This window comes from Oenanthe melanoleuca, chromosome 12, assembly GCF_029582105.1.
Source record: "Oenanthe melanoleuca isolate GR-GAL-2019-014 chromosome 12, OMel1.0, whole genome shotgun sequence".
Classification (NCBI taxonomy): Eukaryota; Metazoa; Chordata; class Aves; order Passeriformes; family Muscicapidae; genus Oenanthe; species Oenanthe melanoleuca.
Genome location: NC_079346.1, coordinates 8,370,491 through 8,388,001, shown reverse-complemented (window position 1 = coordinate 8,388,001; position 17,511 = coordinate 8,370,491). Strand labels below are relative to the sequence as shown.

General features: G+C 44.3%; 4 protein-coding genes across 5 annotated transcripts in view; all 4 read left to right on the top strand.

The window, feature by feature from the left end:
• The window catches only part of PRKAR2A (protein kinase cAMP-dependent type II regulatory subunit alpha), a 60,085-nt gene extending 51,931 nt beyond the window's left edge, over positions 1-8,154 (top strand). The window contains exons 8-11 of the mRNA XM_056501792.1: positions 107-181; positions 2,605-2,670; positions 3,393-3,531; positions 4,037-8,154. Of these exons, the coding sequence (XP_056357767.1) occupies positions 107-181; positions 2,605-2,670; positions 3,393-3,531; positions 4,037-4,170 (414 nt within the window). The 3' untranslated portion in view covers positions 4,171-8,154. The remainder of the gene's footprint in view (positions 1-106; positions 182-2,604; positions 2,671-3,392; positions 3,532-4,036) is intronic.
• A 1,331-nt stretch (positions 8,155-9,485) lies between these two features.
• On the top strand, positions 9,486-12,556 carry RPP14 (ribonuclease P/MRP subunit p14). Its single transcript, XM_056501805.1, has 5 exons — positions 9,486-9,596; positions 9,689-9,773; positions 10,516-10,592; positions 11,060-11,138; positions 11,771-12,556. The coding sequence occupies exons 1-5, from the start codon at positions 9,526-9,528 to the stop codon at positions 11,825-11,827; spliced, it is 369 nt and encodes a 122-aa protein (XP_056357780.1). The 5' UTR covers positions 9,486-9,525; the 3' UTR covers positions 11,828-12,556.
• Positions 11,871-12,556, top strand: HTD2 (hydroxyacyl-thioester dehydratase type 2). The gene has a single exon (XM_056501803.1). It carries the CDS (start codon positions 11,871-11,873, stop codon positions 12,375-12,377), a length of 507 nt encoding a protein of 168 aa, XP_056357778.1. The 3' UTR covers positions 12,378-12,556.
• Positions 12,557-14,717: 2,161 nt separating this feature from the next.
• PXK (PX domain containing serine/threonine kinase like) overlaps positions 14,718-17,511 on the top strand; it is a 33,835-nt gene continuing 31,041 nt past the window's right edge. Inside the window, exon 1 of one of the 2 annotated variants that reach the window (XM_056501780.1) lies at positions 14,718-14,951. In XM_056501780.1, coding sequence (XP_056357755.1) covers positions 14,850-14,951 — 102 coding nt within the window. In that variant the 5' untranslated portion in view covers positions 14,718-14,849. The remainder of the gene's footprint in view (positions 14,952-17,511) is intronic. The other variant, XM_056501781.1, reaches the window with a different exon arrangement.

Below are 17,511 nucleotides of genomic sequence, written 5' to 3'. Positions count from 1 at the left end.
TGTATCTAGTGAATGTCTGTTCATTTCAGGAGTCATAAAGATTCAGGAGAGTTCACAGAGATGAACTATGATTGATTATTATTTTAAATTTTTCTCTTTGTTCCAGGCATCAGAGCGAATGAAGATAGTGGATGTTATAGGAGAGAAAGTGTATCAAGATGGGGAACGTATAATTTCTCAGGTACTTGAAATCTAAACTTCTCTTTATTGTTCTCCTTTCTCTGCTTCTGTTTTTTCTATTTGAAATTGACTTGCAGAGTTATGTTACTTGGACCAACTTGGCATTTATTCTTTTAATATTTCTAATTTATTTAATTAATTCTTAAATATTTGGGGAATAGACAGTATGTATTATGCTGCAAATTTATTCTATTACTTTAGCTTCTGGGTATTTCTTCTCTCATCTATGTTTTACAAGTATCTTTGCAAGGATTCAAGATGAGTGTGCCTTTGGAACCTGAAATTGAATGTCATGCAGTTTTCCATGAAATGCCCCATCTAGAGTTTTCCTAGGCCCCTATGACCAGATTAAACAGGGAATCACTAGTTCTGAGAACTGTCAGGGTTAATTGAAACCGTTGTTTTTTCTTGTGCTTTCCTGAGGTATTTCAGTGCTCTGGCTTTAGTGGTTGGTGAATGTTTTGTCTGCTGCAGTAGAGCAGGGTCAGGGTGGTGGAACATGAAGCTGGATGAACTCAAGCTATAGCTGTTTGATTTCTTTTTTTTTTTTTTTTTTTTTTTTTTTTTTTTTTTTTTTTTTTTTGTTGGCTGTGACAGAAATAGCTTTTTGGAACACTGTTACAGACACTGGAATTTTGAACCAAATTTAGCTGTGGGTTGCTGTGTAAAAGTGCTCCAGTTCAAGTAGAAGTAAGCAAGAAAAGCTTACCTGAAACTGCAGGTTTTTTGATTACAACATTGTTCTTGTTGTATAGACAGAATATGACTCCTTGATAGTGTCTTGAATAATTGATCTTAGTTATCTTGAATACCAGATAACTGAATATAAGAAACAAGTTTGCTGATAACTGTCGAATTACTTCACTCCAAAAATACCCTCAATTTTTAAAGTTGAAACTCTTTTTGCTTAAGACCCTGAGAAAACAGAACTCTCAGCAAAATCAGACCTTATAAATCAGTCTCAAAACTGGGAATCCATACCATCAGTGATCCAATTACACAGTTGGTTTTAATCTTTTCTAATAACTGAATTAAGGACAAGGATGTAATTATCCTTAGAAGGAGGATTAATAGTTTGGATAGGTCTGGGTGATGGTAGTACACTGCTAGAGACGATGAAATTCTGTTCTTGGAAAAGATAACTCTTTCATTACAGCAATTGCATCAATACCAGGAACCTCTTTTCCCCTGTGACTAATTTTGAATTTTAATTACCTTTCTAGAATTTGACCCTTCAGTTAAGGGCAGTAAGCTTTAAAGCACTTGAAAATTGTTAGTAGTGTTATGAGGGTGTCTCCCACTCAGTTTGTTTCCATTCTTTTTGAAAATAAACTACTCTTTCAGCAGCTACTCTTTCAGAAGTTAGCATAGAGCATTAGTTCATGCTGTGATAGTTGGCAACGGTGAATGAAAAGTTTGCACTCAATGGCTTACAACCATTCCCAGGAATTTTAGCTAAAGGCCTAATTTCTTCTGTAACTCCATGTTTAAATCTTACATCATCTTCTCTCAGCTCATGTTTCATGCTCGAGTTACAACCATTTCTCTCCATCCTTCCCATCACATTCATCTCCTTGACCACTTAATGTCAGTTTTCTCTCTCTCCTCACTTTGTTTTAGTTTTTTTTTCTGCTGAGCTGCTCCCATTCCCTTATCAGTTCCTTTTTCAGCCTTTGTCTCCCTGAAGCCTTTAGTCCCTTTGCTTTTGGTTTGTAGCAGGATGTGCTTTGAAGATCTCTATTCTGACTTCCAGTCCTATGCCAGGTCCATGGGGGCAGATATAGAGAGGAAACAACCTTTCTGTCACAGACAAAACTTTAAAATTATAAAGTGCTGGTGAAGCTCTCCAGAGCAGATGTAAACTGAGATCACTTGAAGATTTTAATCATGATGAGGTTGAAAGAAATGTGAAAAATGTTCTAGAGCCTCTCACAGGATGACAGAGTAGTTGAGGTTGGAAGGGATCCCTGGAAATCAGCTTGTCCACCCCCTCTGCTCAAGCAGAGCATGGGGAGTTTAATGGCACCTTCTTCCTGCTGAAAGAAACACAGTCACTAAATCCCTGTTTTATTAAAATTTGCTTCTAAAAATTCTAAGTTCTACTTAGTCTCACTAACTATTGTCTACTTCCATCAGGATCAGAAGATTTGCATTTAAGTGATTTTGCTGTATATCATCAACTTCCTTTGTGTTTTCCTTTCTTCCTGCTCTATTTCTGAATGATGTGCACTAATACTTTCTTCCCTGTGGGTTCCTCTGGTATATTACCCAGCCAGTCACCTTTTAATGTTAAGAATCTGAGTGTTAGTCAACTCTAGCAGATTTCTGCAGAAGGCCTAGTTCAAAGTGAATGCATTAATACCATTTATACATGTTTTCACAGTCAAGTAAAAAAGAATTTATTTTACCTTTTCTTCTTCACAGGGTGATAAAGCAGACTGTTTTTACATTGTAGAATCCGGAGAAGTAAAAATCTTGATTAAAAGCAAGGTGAGTTGAAATTGAGGGATTAGGCATTGTATTAATCAATCCCTGTTTTGCCTGATTAATACAAGAGATGTGAAAAAGCCCACCCTGAGTTATTTTAGTATTTTATTATGTTGATCATCATTATTCATATGATGTAGGTTGTGAGCTCCGATGCAGCCAGAAGTCATTTTAGTAAAGTGCAAAGGTCTTTTGCTTCTGTCTGCTGCTCTGCAAACTAAGCTGATATGTGAGTGACTGAGACAGCCCACAGCTCAACTCCATCCCATCCCTTCCCACACTGATACACTTTCCCGTGCCTTAAGGGTGGAGGTGAAACTTTTCTTCCATGATTACAGAAGTCTGCACATTCCAAAATGTGGGGTCTGTTATCTTTAGTGACATACCAGATGTTGGCATTTGAATGGATCTCTGTACAGTCTGAAGCAGCCAGGAGGGCAGCATGTGATGCATGATAAAGCCTTTGTTGGGCTACATAACAGCAGTTCCCAAAGCTGTAGCAGTAGATACCTGCCTGTCTCAAAACTTGGGAGCTGCCACATGATTTTCTTATCAAATTCCAATTGAACATGGTGTTGAGGTGTTCTACCATGACTTGGAAGTTGGTACTTTTTAAAGGCCTGTAACCAAGGAGCTCTTGCACAGGTATAAAGTATCTGGGATTAACTGTAGCTTTGTACAAGGACTGAGATGTGTGCAAACCATGAAACTGCTCTGTTTGACAGACTATGACGAGTAAAGAAGCTAATCAAGAGGTGGAGATTGCCCGGTGTCACAGAGGGCAGTATTTTGGAGAGCTTGCACTTGTTACCAACAAACCCAGAGCAGCCTCTGCCTATGCTGTTGGGGAGGTCAAATGTTTAGGTAAGCAGATGATCTGTGTTTCTAGCCATGGTTTTCAGTTATTTGCTTGTCTCATGGGCCATGCTTGAGTGAGCAGCCATTCAAAACCCAGCAACCTTTTGGTAACTGGCAGATTCCAGAAGCTAGGAGCATGGGCTGGAGTGGAGCTGCAAGTGGAAGTTGGAGAAACTGCTGCTTCCTCATGGCCGATTTTCTATTTTCTGTGTGTGTGTAGCCTGTACTTGTTTGTCACACGTAGCTTTCACGTCATCTTTTAACACCACTGTGTGGTGTGTTTGGCTTCTGTATTTATTCTTGAGACCAGGATTGTATTTCATTAATCTTGTTTCTCCAAATAACCATACAGAGGGAAATCAGAAATGTGATTTCTGTTTCTGTGGTTACTTTTGAATCCTCTGCCCTAAGAGGGTTGAACTGAAGGTCTGTGTTCTGAATTCAAAAGCCAGATTGGTATTTGGTGTCCTTTTTGACAAACAATCTTGTTTTCACTTCTGTTCCATTACAGTCATGGATGTGCAAGCATTTGAGAGGTTGCTTGGACCCTGCATGGACATTATGAAGAGGAATATAACACATTACGAGGAGCAGCTGGTGGCAATGTTTGGCTCTAGCATGGACCTGATGGATCCAGGGAATTAGGCACAGGGTACCTCAATGCCTTCTTAGTTCAAGACACAGAAAAGCCTCCTATCAGCAACACAACTCACAAGGACAACGGACACTATGGAACAGTTACTGCTGCTGTTTTCTTGGGCATTTTAGAAACCATAAACGAGTCTCAGCACAGATGGATTGCTCACTCCTCCCTGCCTCCACTTTGCTGCTGATACTTCATTATTAGACCTAGATTAAAGATGATTCTAACCCTATATTCACTTACTTGGTTCAGAATGGCGTCTGTCCAACAGTTCAAGTGCCTGATACGAAACCCAAAATGTGCAAGATATAGAAGCCTCCTTCCTTCTGGGTCTTACTATTGGGATGATTGTCCCATGAGATTCTCTAGTGGGAGGCTGCCTGTTCTGCAGAGGCAGCCTGTGGAGTACAAGTCTTTTATGGGCTGATTACCTTCATCTGACGCTTTCCTTACACAGTGTCAAATTTGCTTTTAATTGTAGCATCTGGGTTTGAAGTTGAAGTATCAATGGAGTCAATGAATAAGATGGCACTGAAGTTTTGGTCCACCTGCTGAAAGCAGCAGGTAATAAATACAGAGAGCTCTTTAAACCAAGTAATGCAAGCTGGGGACATGGGAGAGTCTGCTTAGCAACCAGATGCAGAAAACATATTTTAAGTGTTTTCTGAGCAGCAAAGAAAAGTGGTTTACTCTATGCTGTCCAACAAAGTGCAGTGGTTCAGATCAAATGGCCTGAAAGTGTCATGATTGTCATCTCCCCATATTTGCTCCTTGTTCCTGACACTGAGTACATTTTATGGTGGTGAGATCACAATATATGACCTTCTCTTGCTTACAGAGATCCTTTATACTGCTACATTTCCCAGGGTGCATTTGTTGGGTTGGGTCAGTTTTAAGGAGGTGAATGTTTCGTAATTTAAATGAAGTCTACTTCTGTACTTAGTTACAGGAGCTTCCCCTAGTCCTAACATTTCACAGTATTTTAACTTCATTAGACACTTGAATGCTTCCAAATACCATGTTGATTTGCTAAACTTTTCAAAAGTTGGCAACATTTGACTTTGTAAAGCAAATGTCTTTGCTAACTACGCAGTTGGTGTGTTTGAGGAGTCTTTTTGGTTTAGGTGATAACTAAGCTAATGATGTTTATCTAAAATACCTGTTAAATTTGCAGCATTTATTAGATAGATTCTGTTTCTATAGCTTTAAGGACCTTAATTGGCATATGGCTGAGATTTTATCAGGGTATTATCTAAATAAGAATCAGACCATAAGAAGGACATTTTTTATGGTGTACAAACAGACTATATATATTAAGATATTGAATTTGGAGGTAATAAATCTAGTGACCCTTTGAATTTGCATTCTTCCACAGCTCATGCAAAATATACTGGTGTTTTATGGGGTTATAAAATTTTAATGGTGAATACTAGCATAACAGAACTTGTTCTTTTTATTCATGGCCATGTAAGCAAGAATGGAAGGATGCTAATCTTAAATTCCTGCTTTTAGTTATCACAGTGGGCATTTCTCTTAAGGCATGAGATGCTTAGCAGCAACTCTAAGTTGATTTCTGGACAGTTCCCCATAGTGGATGAGCTCCTCCCATTCCCTGCAATATGAGTAAGGTGGAAAGTTGATAAATCTGAATGACTGTTGTCCAGTTACTGTAATTGCAGTCATATTTTTATATAATGCAAATGATTTGTAGTGGACACCACTGAAGTTGGTGTTTCCATATTATTAAAGTTCTGGTCTTGATGTCTAGTGGCTGTTCTAACTGCATGTATTTTAGGACAGTGAATTTCACTTGCTTTCCTGGGTTGTTTCTTTGTCATAAATTACAGCCAAAGAAGCAGCAGGTACTTTTCACTCATGCTTCCAAGGTTTAACACCAAAGACAAAAATAATTGTTTTCATCACAGTATTAAAAAAACCAAACAAAACCCAAACCAACAAAAAAAGAAGAAGGAGGAAAAGAAAAAAAAAATAATAAAACCCCACTCATCAGCTCCTTGCAGTGATAACAGATAAACTTTAAAATACTTTGGGCTCCATGACAGAGTTTCTGAAGCCAGCTTGTGACTGTCCTGTGAACCAAACAGGAACTCTGAACAGGTCTCTGAACCAGCCTGAGTTTCTGCCTAAACTGTCATGTGAGCTAAAGAGAAACTTGCTGTGAACAATCACCAGCTCGCCTTTGTTGCTCCTAGGCAGAATATCCCCTCCTTTATCCAGAGTAGCCTGGCAGCCTTACAGATGGGTTCTGGTTCTTAATGCCTTTGGTTCTGTGCAGGACAGGATTGTAACCTCAGCAGAGGCAAACACAGGCAGTTGTTCCAGAGTTTAACAGGAACCTAGGCAAGGCTGATGTCAGTTTCTTGAGATACTTCTGCCTGGAAGGCAGGATCTAATGGCTTCTAAAAGTCAAAGGAAAAGACAAGAATATAAAATCAAAAGATTGGGATCCCATGTGAGTAAGTTTTTGAAGTTCTGCCTTTCTCTGGACTCCCTGGAGCAATGGCATCCTGAGACGGCCAGGGTCCATGCAGAATCATTCTGTCGTGTAGAGGGGCAGCTGACTTTGAGCTGAAAGAGAATGAGCTGCTGAGAAGGCTCATCCATTTAAGAACTATAATGTGCAATGTGCCTGATTAGTTTGGTCTCCTTTCATCAACCTGTTTGTACAGTTTTGGAGCATGAAGGTAGTGAAAGAAACTTTAGTAAGATACTCAATATTGCCAGGAATCTGGTTAGAGCAGCAGCAGTGAGCAAAATTGAGCCATGTGCAAGTGCTGATACAGAGTCCAGAGAGCAAATACAGCACCTGTTTGTGACCATCTGCCCCATCCCTGTATCTCAGCTCGTTCCTTTGCACTCTGTTCGTTGCAGTTGTTGCAGAGTAAGCCCAGGTGTTTTGTTACCACTCAGTGTTCAGTAAATCTGTCACTGAGTCTCTGAAATTGGCACTAAAGAGAGATTTAGTTTTTAATAAAACAACTCAGCAGCAAAGTGGGCACAGAGGATCATGGTTTTGAGGCTTAGAGGAAGACAAATCTGTTTGTGATTCCCTGCTTGTGATTGTTGTGAAGTCAGTGAGAGGAGTTTTCAGTGGTTAAATATCCTGGCACTTGGTATTTCTGTCTAATGTCACAGCACAGGTTTGACTATGTAAAAGGACAAAAAAGAGCAGAAGTGCTCTCTTCTTAGAAACAAAAGTGCAAAACTTAAAACTTTAAAATAAAACTTTAAAAACAAAGTGCAATTTTGCACAGAGGGCAAAAAAAAAACCCCAAACCCCTTTGAATGTCACTTCCATTCTTTCTTTTCCATTGGCTGAAAGCAGACTCTTGTTCTTGACTTGTATTTGTAAACTAGTCTTGCCAAAATACAAACACATTGGGTTTTTTCACTTCAGATAATTTTTGTTGTTACAGTCGTTGCTGATCATTTTAACTTTTTTCAAACCATAAATTTTATTTCAAGAGGCCTTCCCTGTGGATTTCCTCCTGGCGCTCTGCAGCACTGCACTGCTATTTCAAGAGGCAAGAGAAAGTCACCTCATAGGAGACTCTCAACGCAGCTTAGCTGGCTGGAGCTAATAATGCGCTACTAATTTTCCTCTGTGGGGCAGGAGGGGAATTAAATTCTGCATAAAGTTGCTACCTCAAGGCTCCAAGTGCTTTTAAAGGTCTTTCACTTGGGAGAATTTAATAAGACAGTTCTTAAAATTGGTCTGTTCTTTTGAGTTAAATGTTTTTTTTTTTTAATTGATTCATTGAGGGACCCTTATTTTAATTCATTTTACTACTTGATTCTCAAAGGATGAACAGCTGCGAAGTTTGGTTCTTGCACTGTAGTGTTGAACATGAAAGAAAAATATCTACCATATAAACATATGGTTTTAACAAGTTAAACCACTCTGGGGTTCAGCTTCACTTGTGGTTAATAAAAAACTGACCTGTTGTGTCCAGCCTTCCTGTACAGTCCTGTGTGTGCTTGTTATTGACTCGCTGCAGCTGACACAACCCCAGCCTTACAGCAGCTCCCTGGATACACTTGGAACTGAGTGAGTTCCTCTTGCCAGAGCCTCAGGGGGAGCAGCACTTGCCCTATTGCAATAACAGAAAGAGATTTTATACAGCACCTGCCCTCCAGGTTTTGATGCTTGGTGATGAAATGTTACAGATATCTTAAAAGTGGTACCAGCTTCTGTAGGTATTGTTGGTTCCAATAAAACTGGCTGCTCTGATAAGTCTGCCAAATTATCATGGAACTGATTTATTGAGCACTAGAACAACGGGTTCTCAGTTCCCAGGAGAAATAAAGTATTCCTGAAGATCTCGTTAGTCTACACTTACAGCTACTGAATTTTTTGTGGCAAACTGCCTTTTCTTTAACCTAACTAACAATCTGAACAATACTTTGGTACATGTGAAATTATATTGGCTTTTGCAGTTTTACTTCTGAACGTTTGGCAGATTATGTACCATTTTTAAGTCGGCCCGGGAGCAGAGTTCAGGTGTGTTGTGGTGCTGAGCATGAGAAAGCTGTGCTGGAATAACACAGGACCTTTGCACAGACTGAGCCTTGTGAAGGTGCAGGCAAAAGGTGTCCTGTGAGTTTGGCCTTGAGTCAAGCATGTCATATGTGCATTGGGCTATTGCAGTGTTACCCTGCCGGGGTCGATGCTAATTCCTCCATAAACCTGATAAAAGAAGGAAGATTCTGTGAAGTTCTTTCGAGGATAACGTTTAATTTCAGCGGAGCAAACCTACTTCTGTCCTTTCTGCTGTTTCCGTGGTAAGGATGCATTTTGTGCCAATCTCTAAAGCGGGTACAAGTTACTAAAACGATGCTATTTTATCATCTCAACTAGCTGTTGACTGATGAATGCAAAGACAGGCTGCCAGCCTGTTCTGTGCACTTCTCAAATTCGTTTCGGCTGTGTGTCCTTGCAAAATCGAAGCTGGGACAGCAGAGTCTCCTGTGTGTTCCTAACCTGGCGCCAGGCGCTGCCTTTACCAGGAACTGCATCGGGACCAGCGCGTTGACTTGGAGGAGAAGCGAAGGAACATCTCTGTGTGCCCGCGTCCAGCAGCCTGTTTGTGCGGCAGCGCTCCGTGTTCGCCTTGTGAAGCTAAAAGCTTGAGTGCGGCACTTGGAAACGCTATCTGTGCCCGCCGCTCTCCGGACATTGGCCTCAGACACTACAGGGCTCCGGCTCTCCGCCAGTGGGGCTGCGCTCGGGCTGGGCCCGGGCCGGCCGCGCCGTGCGGTTGTCATGGCGACACTGACCCCGCGCTGCCGCCGTAGAAGGGGCGGGCGGGCGGCGCGCGCGGCCGGCGGGGCGGGGAATGGCGGCGGCCGCGTTCGAGCGGCGCGTGCTGCGGCGCGCGGCCGAGCATCACTATCTGCGCGTGCGCCTGTGAGCGACACCCCCCCCGAACCGGGACCCTCGAACCGGGACCCCCGGGCTCGGCTCAGCCCTCCTGACCCTCTGTGCTCTCCTTCCCGCAGGGAGCTGCCCGACGGCGGGGCCCGCCCCAACGCCGCGCAGTTCAAGCAGCTCGTGGTGACGGCGCTGAGGGAGCTGCACGGAGAGGTGGGACCGGCATCGGAACCGGGATTAGGGTCTGTCCTCGGGCTGCCGGCTCCGGGCTGGGCCGGGAGAGCCGTGCGGGAGGGGCCGGAGGAGCAGGCTCGGCAGGGTAAATGTGGGGTTGGACCCTCCGGTACCCGGTTGCCCGCTCGCCGTTCCCGTTCTGACCCGCCCCTAGTGGAGCTGTGCGGTTCAGCTCAGTGCCCGTGGGCCGGCGGCTTCAGCCATCCCTGGCAGCGCTCAAGGTCAGGCTGGACCGGGCTTGCAGCAGCCTGGTCTGGTGGAGAGTATCTCCGGCCATGGCAGCAGGGTGGAGCTGGATGAACTCTGTAAGGTCCCTTCCAGCTCAAATCGTTCTTTGATACCTGTTTTTAGAATTTGCGGTATTGATGCTTTTGCTGTAGAGAGACTTTACAAAGAGAGCTGTGGGAAGGGGACAGCTTTGTGGATGGGGAAGTCCACAGTACTGGTTTTGCTCTGTTTACTCTTTTGCTGGCTGAATTAAAGGAGGTCGCATCACCTCTTGGTCTATGTTTCTCCAGCTGTAATGTAGAAATCAAAGTGGCTTCTAGAGAGCTCTGAGAGGAAGGGTGCTGTTTAAAATCCAGTAATGTAACTGAAACACTTGTGTGAGTTTTGAATGTAGCTGTAACACCTTTAGTGATGTAACATGCTGGGGGTGAAATCTGTTGCTTATAAACCACGATAAAAACATCGGGTGATACTTGCTAAACATTTTTTATAGGTTGGAGCAGCTTTGCCTGTTGATGTCTTAATATATGAGGAAAAAACTCTGTCTGCCATATTAAGAGTAATTAGCAGGTAAGGTGCAGTCAGTACATGCTTTCATGCCATGAAAATATTTTTTGTAAGAAAACAGAACTCTTAAACTAAGATTGGCCTTTGAAGAATTAAGCCTAACTTGCAAATACTTGTATACAGCATGCAGAAAATAATTACTGAGTCTTGATAACTTTGTGCATCAATACTTTATTTCTGCTTTAGGTGAAGAACAAGTTTAAATGTACGCAGAGAACAAGAGCAGTGCTGGTAAAGTGAACTTGAGGGTGCAGTGCATATCTCTGTGTCAAAGATAAGAGACTTCAACCACTGCAATAATCCTTCAAGATACAATTTTGCTACTAGAACTCTTTAGTGAAATTACCTGCTGTTAAACTGTTAAGGATTTGTTACTCTTTGCATCACATATTTTCTATTTGAGATGTCTGTGCTGCAGGAAAACAGGAAACCCCAAATTTTATTAATGTATTTTGTTTCCTTTTATTTAGTGGCTTTGTCAGGCTGTGGAGTGCTCTAACCTTGCTGGGCTTCTACCAGAACAGGAGGTGTGCCTTCCGGGTGCTGCAGGTAAAGCCCTGTGGGGCTGGGTGGCTTCTCCCACATGTCAGCTCTGTCTCTAACCTTGGCAGGCTGCCTGAGCCTACTGCCTTTTCATAGGAAGGTGGCCTAGATGCAAAAATTGCCTTGGCTTAGGAATGAAGTGCCTTTCAGTGCAGGTGTGTGGGCCCGTGTTTGAGCAGTTCTCATCTCAAAATGAGTCTTGTAGAGTGTGATAGTAGTGGCTGTCTCATTACTTTGTGGTTTCAATCCAGTGACAAGTCCTGATGTCATTATTACATCTACAAAAAAAAATTTGGCAAATGTTGTTTATGACCCACATCTTGGTCCAGGTTTTATTTTCCCTACCACACTTTCTACCTTTCCAGTGCTTACTCTCAACTGACCTTGTCTAACAATGCATATATGAACGTGCACTTCCAGAGCTTATTTTTTTTCCAGAGGATGCTGCTTAATAAAATGAGTTGTGAGAATTGTTTCTGAAGCCATGACTAGACAAAAGTCTGCTCAGGCATTGTTCTAAGTTTTTAATCATGTAAAAGGAAAATTGAAGTATTTTCAAATTTGAGAGCATTTATTGGTGGGTTTTTTTAAGGCTTTAGTTTTTCAGTTCTTGTTTGTTTTTTCTTTCCCCAAACTAGACATCTCCATTTCTACTTGCATTATCTGGCAACAGCAGAGAATTAGTCTTGGACTGAATGCAGGTGTTGGTTCGGCTGCGTGCAGGAGAAGTTCCTGGAAATGTTGGGGTCCTTCAGGCATGGAATTTCTGGAGGGATTTTCCAACAAAGAGCCTTGACAAAGCCAGTGTTTATCAACTCACTGCTTGGACATCCCATATTTCAGGACTTACACATAAAAGTTGGAGACAAAGCTGAACTTAGCAAGGCTTTTACACAAAATGATGTAGTTACTTTTTCTAATTTAACAGGTGACACAAATCCTTTGCATTTAAATGAAGAATTTGCAAAGAAGTCTAGGTTTGGGAGAACTGTTGTCCACGGAGTTCTGATCAATGGACTTATTTCTGCAGTTCTGGGTACCAAAATGCCTGGTCAAGGATGTATATTCCTTTCCCAGGAGATTCGTTTTCCAGCTCCTTTGTATGTTGGTGAAGAAGTCACAGCTGCAGCGGAAGTGAAACGACTGAAGGGTTCTGTTGCACACATTTCTGTATCATGTCAGGTCAGAACAAGTGGGAAAACTGTTATGGAAGGGATGGTGAAAGTCATGGTGCCAGACAGTTAGAGCTGTTCATCATGTGCAACTTCAGTTAAAGACCAGAACCAATGTACACTTGGTTTTGATTCTCTTTTTGTGTGACATCACTTAAACCAGTAAATTTGCAACAAAAACGTTTCAAAATGTCTCAAAGTGCACAAACTTAACCTTACTAGAACTGCATTAAAATTAGAGCTTTTCCTTGTTTCACTGTGATGGATTTCACTGCCAATGTGAAACCAACAGAGTTAGGCACTAGCTGTGACCAGGTGACACCTTCAGACAAGCCTTTGTGCTGCCACAGTGAGAAGTTTGGGCTGGTGGGACTCACACTGAGGCTGTTGTTTCTGGTAAAATCGCAGTCCACACCAGCAGAGTTCAGTTAAAACTTGTTCCTTCTGTACAAAACAGCTGTATTGCCAACAAGCACTAGGGGAGGAGGCAGTGCAGTGTTTAAAAGTGGAACAGAAGTGAGGTACTGGACGTACACATGTGCTGCAAGATGTGTTGTAATCTGCATGGCAGCTCCAGCTGGTGTTTCTTCTGAAACTTGCCTCCCAGAACTAGAGTGAAGGAGGCTTTTAAAAAAATGTATTGTCACAACTTTTACTTACTGTACTTGTGTTCCCATAGGCAAGACAAGCAAGGGCAGATGATTTGAATACTAGTTATATGGCTTCTCTCTCCTTGCTTGATTGTGTGAACATGTCTTTCCCTTTGTCCACTTGTCCACAAGGAAAGTACCTCATTAGACTTCTGGCAGATTCATTAGTAAATCATCTGGGTTAAATTATTTTAGTACTGGCATAAGATTATTATACACTAAGAAATTTCTTTTAGGAATGATAGAGGCCCTCAGGAGTAAGGCCTCCAACTGGGGACTCATAACTTTCTGGCAAAGCATCTATTATCCCCCTATCTTATCTGCAGCAGAAATGCATTTGGAACTTTTCTTTGGCTGCAAATAACCTCAGAAGTCATCTCTAAGAAAAGAGAGTTTCTCCTCAACCTGTGATGAAAGCTACTGGTAAAACAGCTGCACTGCCTGAGTGTGCTGCACTCTAACCCCAGGAGTTAGTCACACTGGAGCAGAGGGAGGGGTAACAGGTGTTTGACTCCATGCCTTCTCTTTCCAAAGCTTGGAGTTTGGTCTGTTTGTAACCTGGAAGCAGTTATTAGGAGGAGGTTTCCTTATCTCTTGTCTGTAGAAGCTGTTTCACTTTCTGTTTCTTTTCCTTCTGCTTCGGGTCACTGCCTGTCACTGGCTTTTGCTGGACAGACACTTCATCAAAGCAGGTCCCCTCCTTACCCTGCTCCTTGTTCACCTGCCTCTCCAGGTGGGAAGTTGGCTTGTTAAGGCCTGTTAACAAAATGAATCAGATCTGTGCCTGACCTCCTGGGTCATTGCAGGAGTAGTAGTTTGGGGAGTTGAGGTTGCTGTTCCAGCCTGGCTGCTGAACCACAGCAACACAGCCTGTTTTCCTCTCATCATGGAGCTGCAAGACAGAGAGATTAAGCTGTTCCTGACACCTGCTCCAGGTGTATGACAAGCTCTGCAGTCTTACAACATCTTAAGTGAGAGTAACTCCTGTGGATGGTGTAAAAAGAGGAAATGCAGACAGGTGTCCAACTTGTAGCTTCTCAAGCACTAAGTAGTATTCAAATAGAAAGTTTCTTATGCTGCTGCAGTCACGTAGAAGAACTCAATTGTTAACAACTTTAAATCTGTGTTTTGAAAAACAACCAAACCAAACTCCAAAAAATACCAACTCGAAACCATAAATTCTAGAAATTGAGTGAAATACACGGGATATTCGGATTATTTTATTAACACAACACACCCCAAAAGATAAAGAGCAGCAAGTGTACCAGCCCTTATGATTCCCCCGGTCTCTCTGGGAGGAGCAGCAGTGTCTCGGCGCTGATCCCCCGGGGCTGCAGCTGCTACTGCCGCTGTCAGTGCCACCGGGAGCACCGGGCAGGGAAGGCTGGGGCAGTGGGGCCGCTCGCCCGCACTCACGGCCTCCCCTCCAGCCCCTTTCCCCGTTATTGCCCGCGGGGACGAACCTCCTCGTGTCCCGTATCCCGCCGTGTCCCGTATCCCGCCACATCCTCTATTCTGGCAGTGTCCCCCATCCCGGCCGTGCCCCATATCTCGCCATGTCCCGCATCCTTCCGTGTCTCCCCCCATCCCTCCTTGTCCACCATCCCGGCCGTGTCCCCCCATCTCTCCCTGTCCCTTATCCCTCCCTGTTCCCCATCCCGGTCCTGTCCTCCCTCCCTGTCCCCATCCCTCCCTGTCCCCATCCCTCCGTCCCGCGCTCCCGGGGCGGGCCCCGCGCGGAGCGGCGCCCCCTGTGGGCGGGCGGTGCCAGCGGCGGGCGGCGGCGCTAAGGCCCCGCGGCGGCGGCGGCGCTGCCGTGTTGACAGCGGCGGCCGCGCCGGGAGCTGCCCCGGGAAGCGGCTTGGCGGCGCCGGTTCTCCGCTCCCAGCTCCGCTATGGCCTTCATGGAGAAGCCGCCGGCCGGCAAGGTGCTGCTGGACGACACGGTGCCGCTGACAGCGCAGATCGAGGCGAGCCAGAGCCTGCACTCGCACACGGTGAGCGGGGCAGGCCGGGCCGCGGGGGCAGGCGGGAGCGGTGGGGCGGGGGAGGAAAGGCACGGAGCCGGTAACGGGGAGCACCGGGGGGTGCTCGGGGTCCGCGGGGCCGGCCGGGCACGGCGGGAGCGGGGCTGGGCGGGGGCCCGAGCCGAGCCCACTGCAGCGGGGCCGGGGTGGCGGGAGGCGGGGGTGCGGCGGGGCACTGCGGGCTGGGCTGGGGGCGAGGGGAGCGGGGCTGGAGGCAGCGGGGCTGCGGGCTGCAGCGCCCCGGAGCCCCTCGCCGGGCTGCCGAGGAGCCGAGGGTCGCCGGGCTCCTTCGCCCCCTCGCTGTCCGCGGGGTCCCGGGGGCAGCCGGCGGCACCCCCGGAGGCACCGCCGCGGGCTGCGGGGTGCGGGGGCGGCCGCTGCGGGCTGCGCGCTGTCTGCCGTCCGCTCCAGCGAGGCCCTGGCAGTTACTGTAATTCCTGCTTTCCTCGGCGTGTTGCAGCCTTCGGAGCAGGGACGGGCTCTGGCTGCCGCGTTTCAGCGGCTGTGATGAAGTTACACGTGAATGGGCTGCGTTTGCCTCCGGGTCCTACCGTGCGGCTGAGCGCAGGCTGCGGAGCTGCACAGACCCCGCAGCCCCAGCGCCGCTGCTGCGCTCTGGAGCGGGGACACCCAGCAGAGCAAGCCCTCCGTGACCTGAGTATCACAGATTCATTCTTTTGGGGTGCCTAGACACATGCACAGTGCTTTCAATAAGAACTGTCTTTGAACATGCAGTAATAATCCAAATTCTGTAATGTCCTGTTTGCAGTTATTTTCCACTTTAAAACCGGGTTTCATTATGGTATGACCAAGCAGTAGTGTGAATCAGAGAATTGGCTGTCGTTTCTGATTCCTGCTTCAGCTGAGAGCAGGGATGCTGGAGAGGAGGCCAGAGGTACCTCAGCAGCAGGTACTCCAGTGGGAAGCTTGCTTTAAATGGAGAGGGGATTTCCTTATGTCCCTTACACAGCTCTGATTCCTGCATTGGGGATCTCTTCCTGGTTCCTTGCATCTGGTGCATACCCTTAACTTGTAAGTTCACCAAGGGGTATACAACTAATTTATAGATTGTCTTATTAAATACTTTTCATATAAATAATTCACATCTAAGAAGTGGTTAATTTTTTTGTCTGAGGAACTCACAATTATTGGTGTTCCACTCTTTCTCTGAACAGAAGTTACCTGTGAGAAATTGTCTAGAGGATATTGTGAATCTAACAGGCTGCGGCTCTCAATTCTTGCAACTCCTTATAAGTAAGACTAAAGAGGTTCATTTCCTTGCAAGTGTGATGCTTTTTACCTGTTTCAATAGCTGAAGGATGGGTGTGCCAAGTCTTGTGAGAAGTTGTGTAACTCCTAATACTCCCCAGTTAGCAGACCAGATTAAGTTTCGTTGGTAACTTGTTTCCTTATTATGCTTTTTTTTGTTAGTGCAAATGACAATAGTGTTTTATGTTCTTTCCTTTGGCTTGCATGATTCTGGTTAGAAATGAAAAAGTCACAAAATTCTTTTAGAATGATCACTTGGAAGAACTATTTAAATCCAGACTCTTCTTGTGTCATATTGTCTGAGGGAGTGCAATAGCAAATGTTCCCCCCCTCCATTTTTCATCTCTGTATTCTGTTACTACTGGGTATGCAGAAAAATTCTCTACTGTTTTGTTCTGATCTTTTCTTACTAACAGAATGCTGGAGCACTGTGCCTTTTGATTTAAAATCTGTCTCTAAGATACATCTATTAGTAATTGTTTGTTTTACTGCGGAAGCCCTGTTGATAGCTGAAAGATGGCTTGAAGTGTGTGTAGCACAGATGGTTTATATAGAGCCAGAGTGGGATAACAAAATAGAGGAAGCCATTAACAGAGACTTGGTTTCTTATTTGAAGTAAGTGGACTATTCTGTCATTTCAGATACTTCATCTTATGTCCCTGATGTCTGAATAGTTTGTTTATTGGTGGGTGATGCTGTCCCTGATTTGAACTTTCCTGATTCAAAATAAGCTGCAGAAATAAATCCTTGTCTCTGAAGTGTGTAAATGAAGCCCTTCTAAGAAATAAGGGTTGAAGTGTTTTTGTGGGGCCGGAAGACTGTATTTTACTTTGTTAGATTATAGTTAGAAGAAAGCAGATGGTTATTAACTGAATGCTTTTTAGTTTTGTTCCTCATTCCACCTCAAAGTGGTATCAAAAGATGTAGATCTATAAAATCCTTTATCCTAAATTAATATTTGGAGAACTTGGCCTGTTCTAAAGCAAAAGCAGCCATGAAAAAAAAATTTTATTCTTTTGTCAGCTGTATATATTAAGATTTTATAATGTTGTTTAGCGCTGCAAGAGTTGTTTTAAACTTGAGTTTGTATTTTTTCCTGTAGATCATAGCTTCTAAAAGCACTCATTTGAAGATGGCTTAGGCTGAGTTTAGGTGCAACTTTAGCATGGCAACTGAACTAGTAATTATGTAAACCTTCTGTTGGTGCTGAAAATAGCCAGTCTTCTGAAAAAACAGCTAAGGAAAAGGTGAAGAATTTCAG

Excerpts from the sequence above, each read along its gene's own strand:
- RPP14 (XM_056501805.1), top strand. The coding sequence starts at position 9,526 with ATGGCGGCGGCCGCGTTCGAGCGGCGCGTGCTGCGGCGCGCGGCCGAG. Across the intron at positions 9,597-9,688 it reads CACTATCTGCGCGTGCGCCT|GGAGCTGCCCGACGGCGGGG; the intron begins GTGAGCGACACC and ends TCCTTCCCGCAG. Across the intron at positions 9,774-10,515 it reads TGAGGGAGCTGCACGGAGAG|GTTGGAGCAGCTTTGCCTGT; the intron begins GTGGGACCGGCA and ends CATTTTTTATAG.
- HTD2 (XM_056501803.1), top strand. The coding sequence starts at position 11,871 with ATGTTGGGGTCCTTCAGGCATGGAATTTCTGGAGGGATTTTCCAACAA.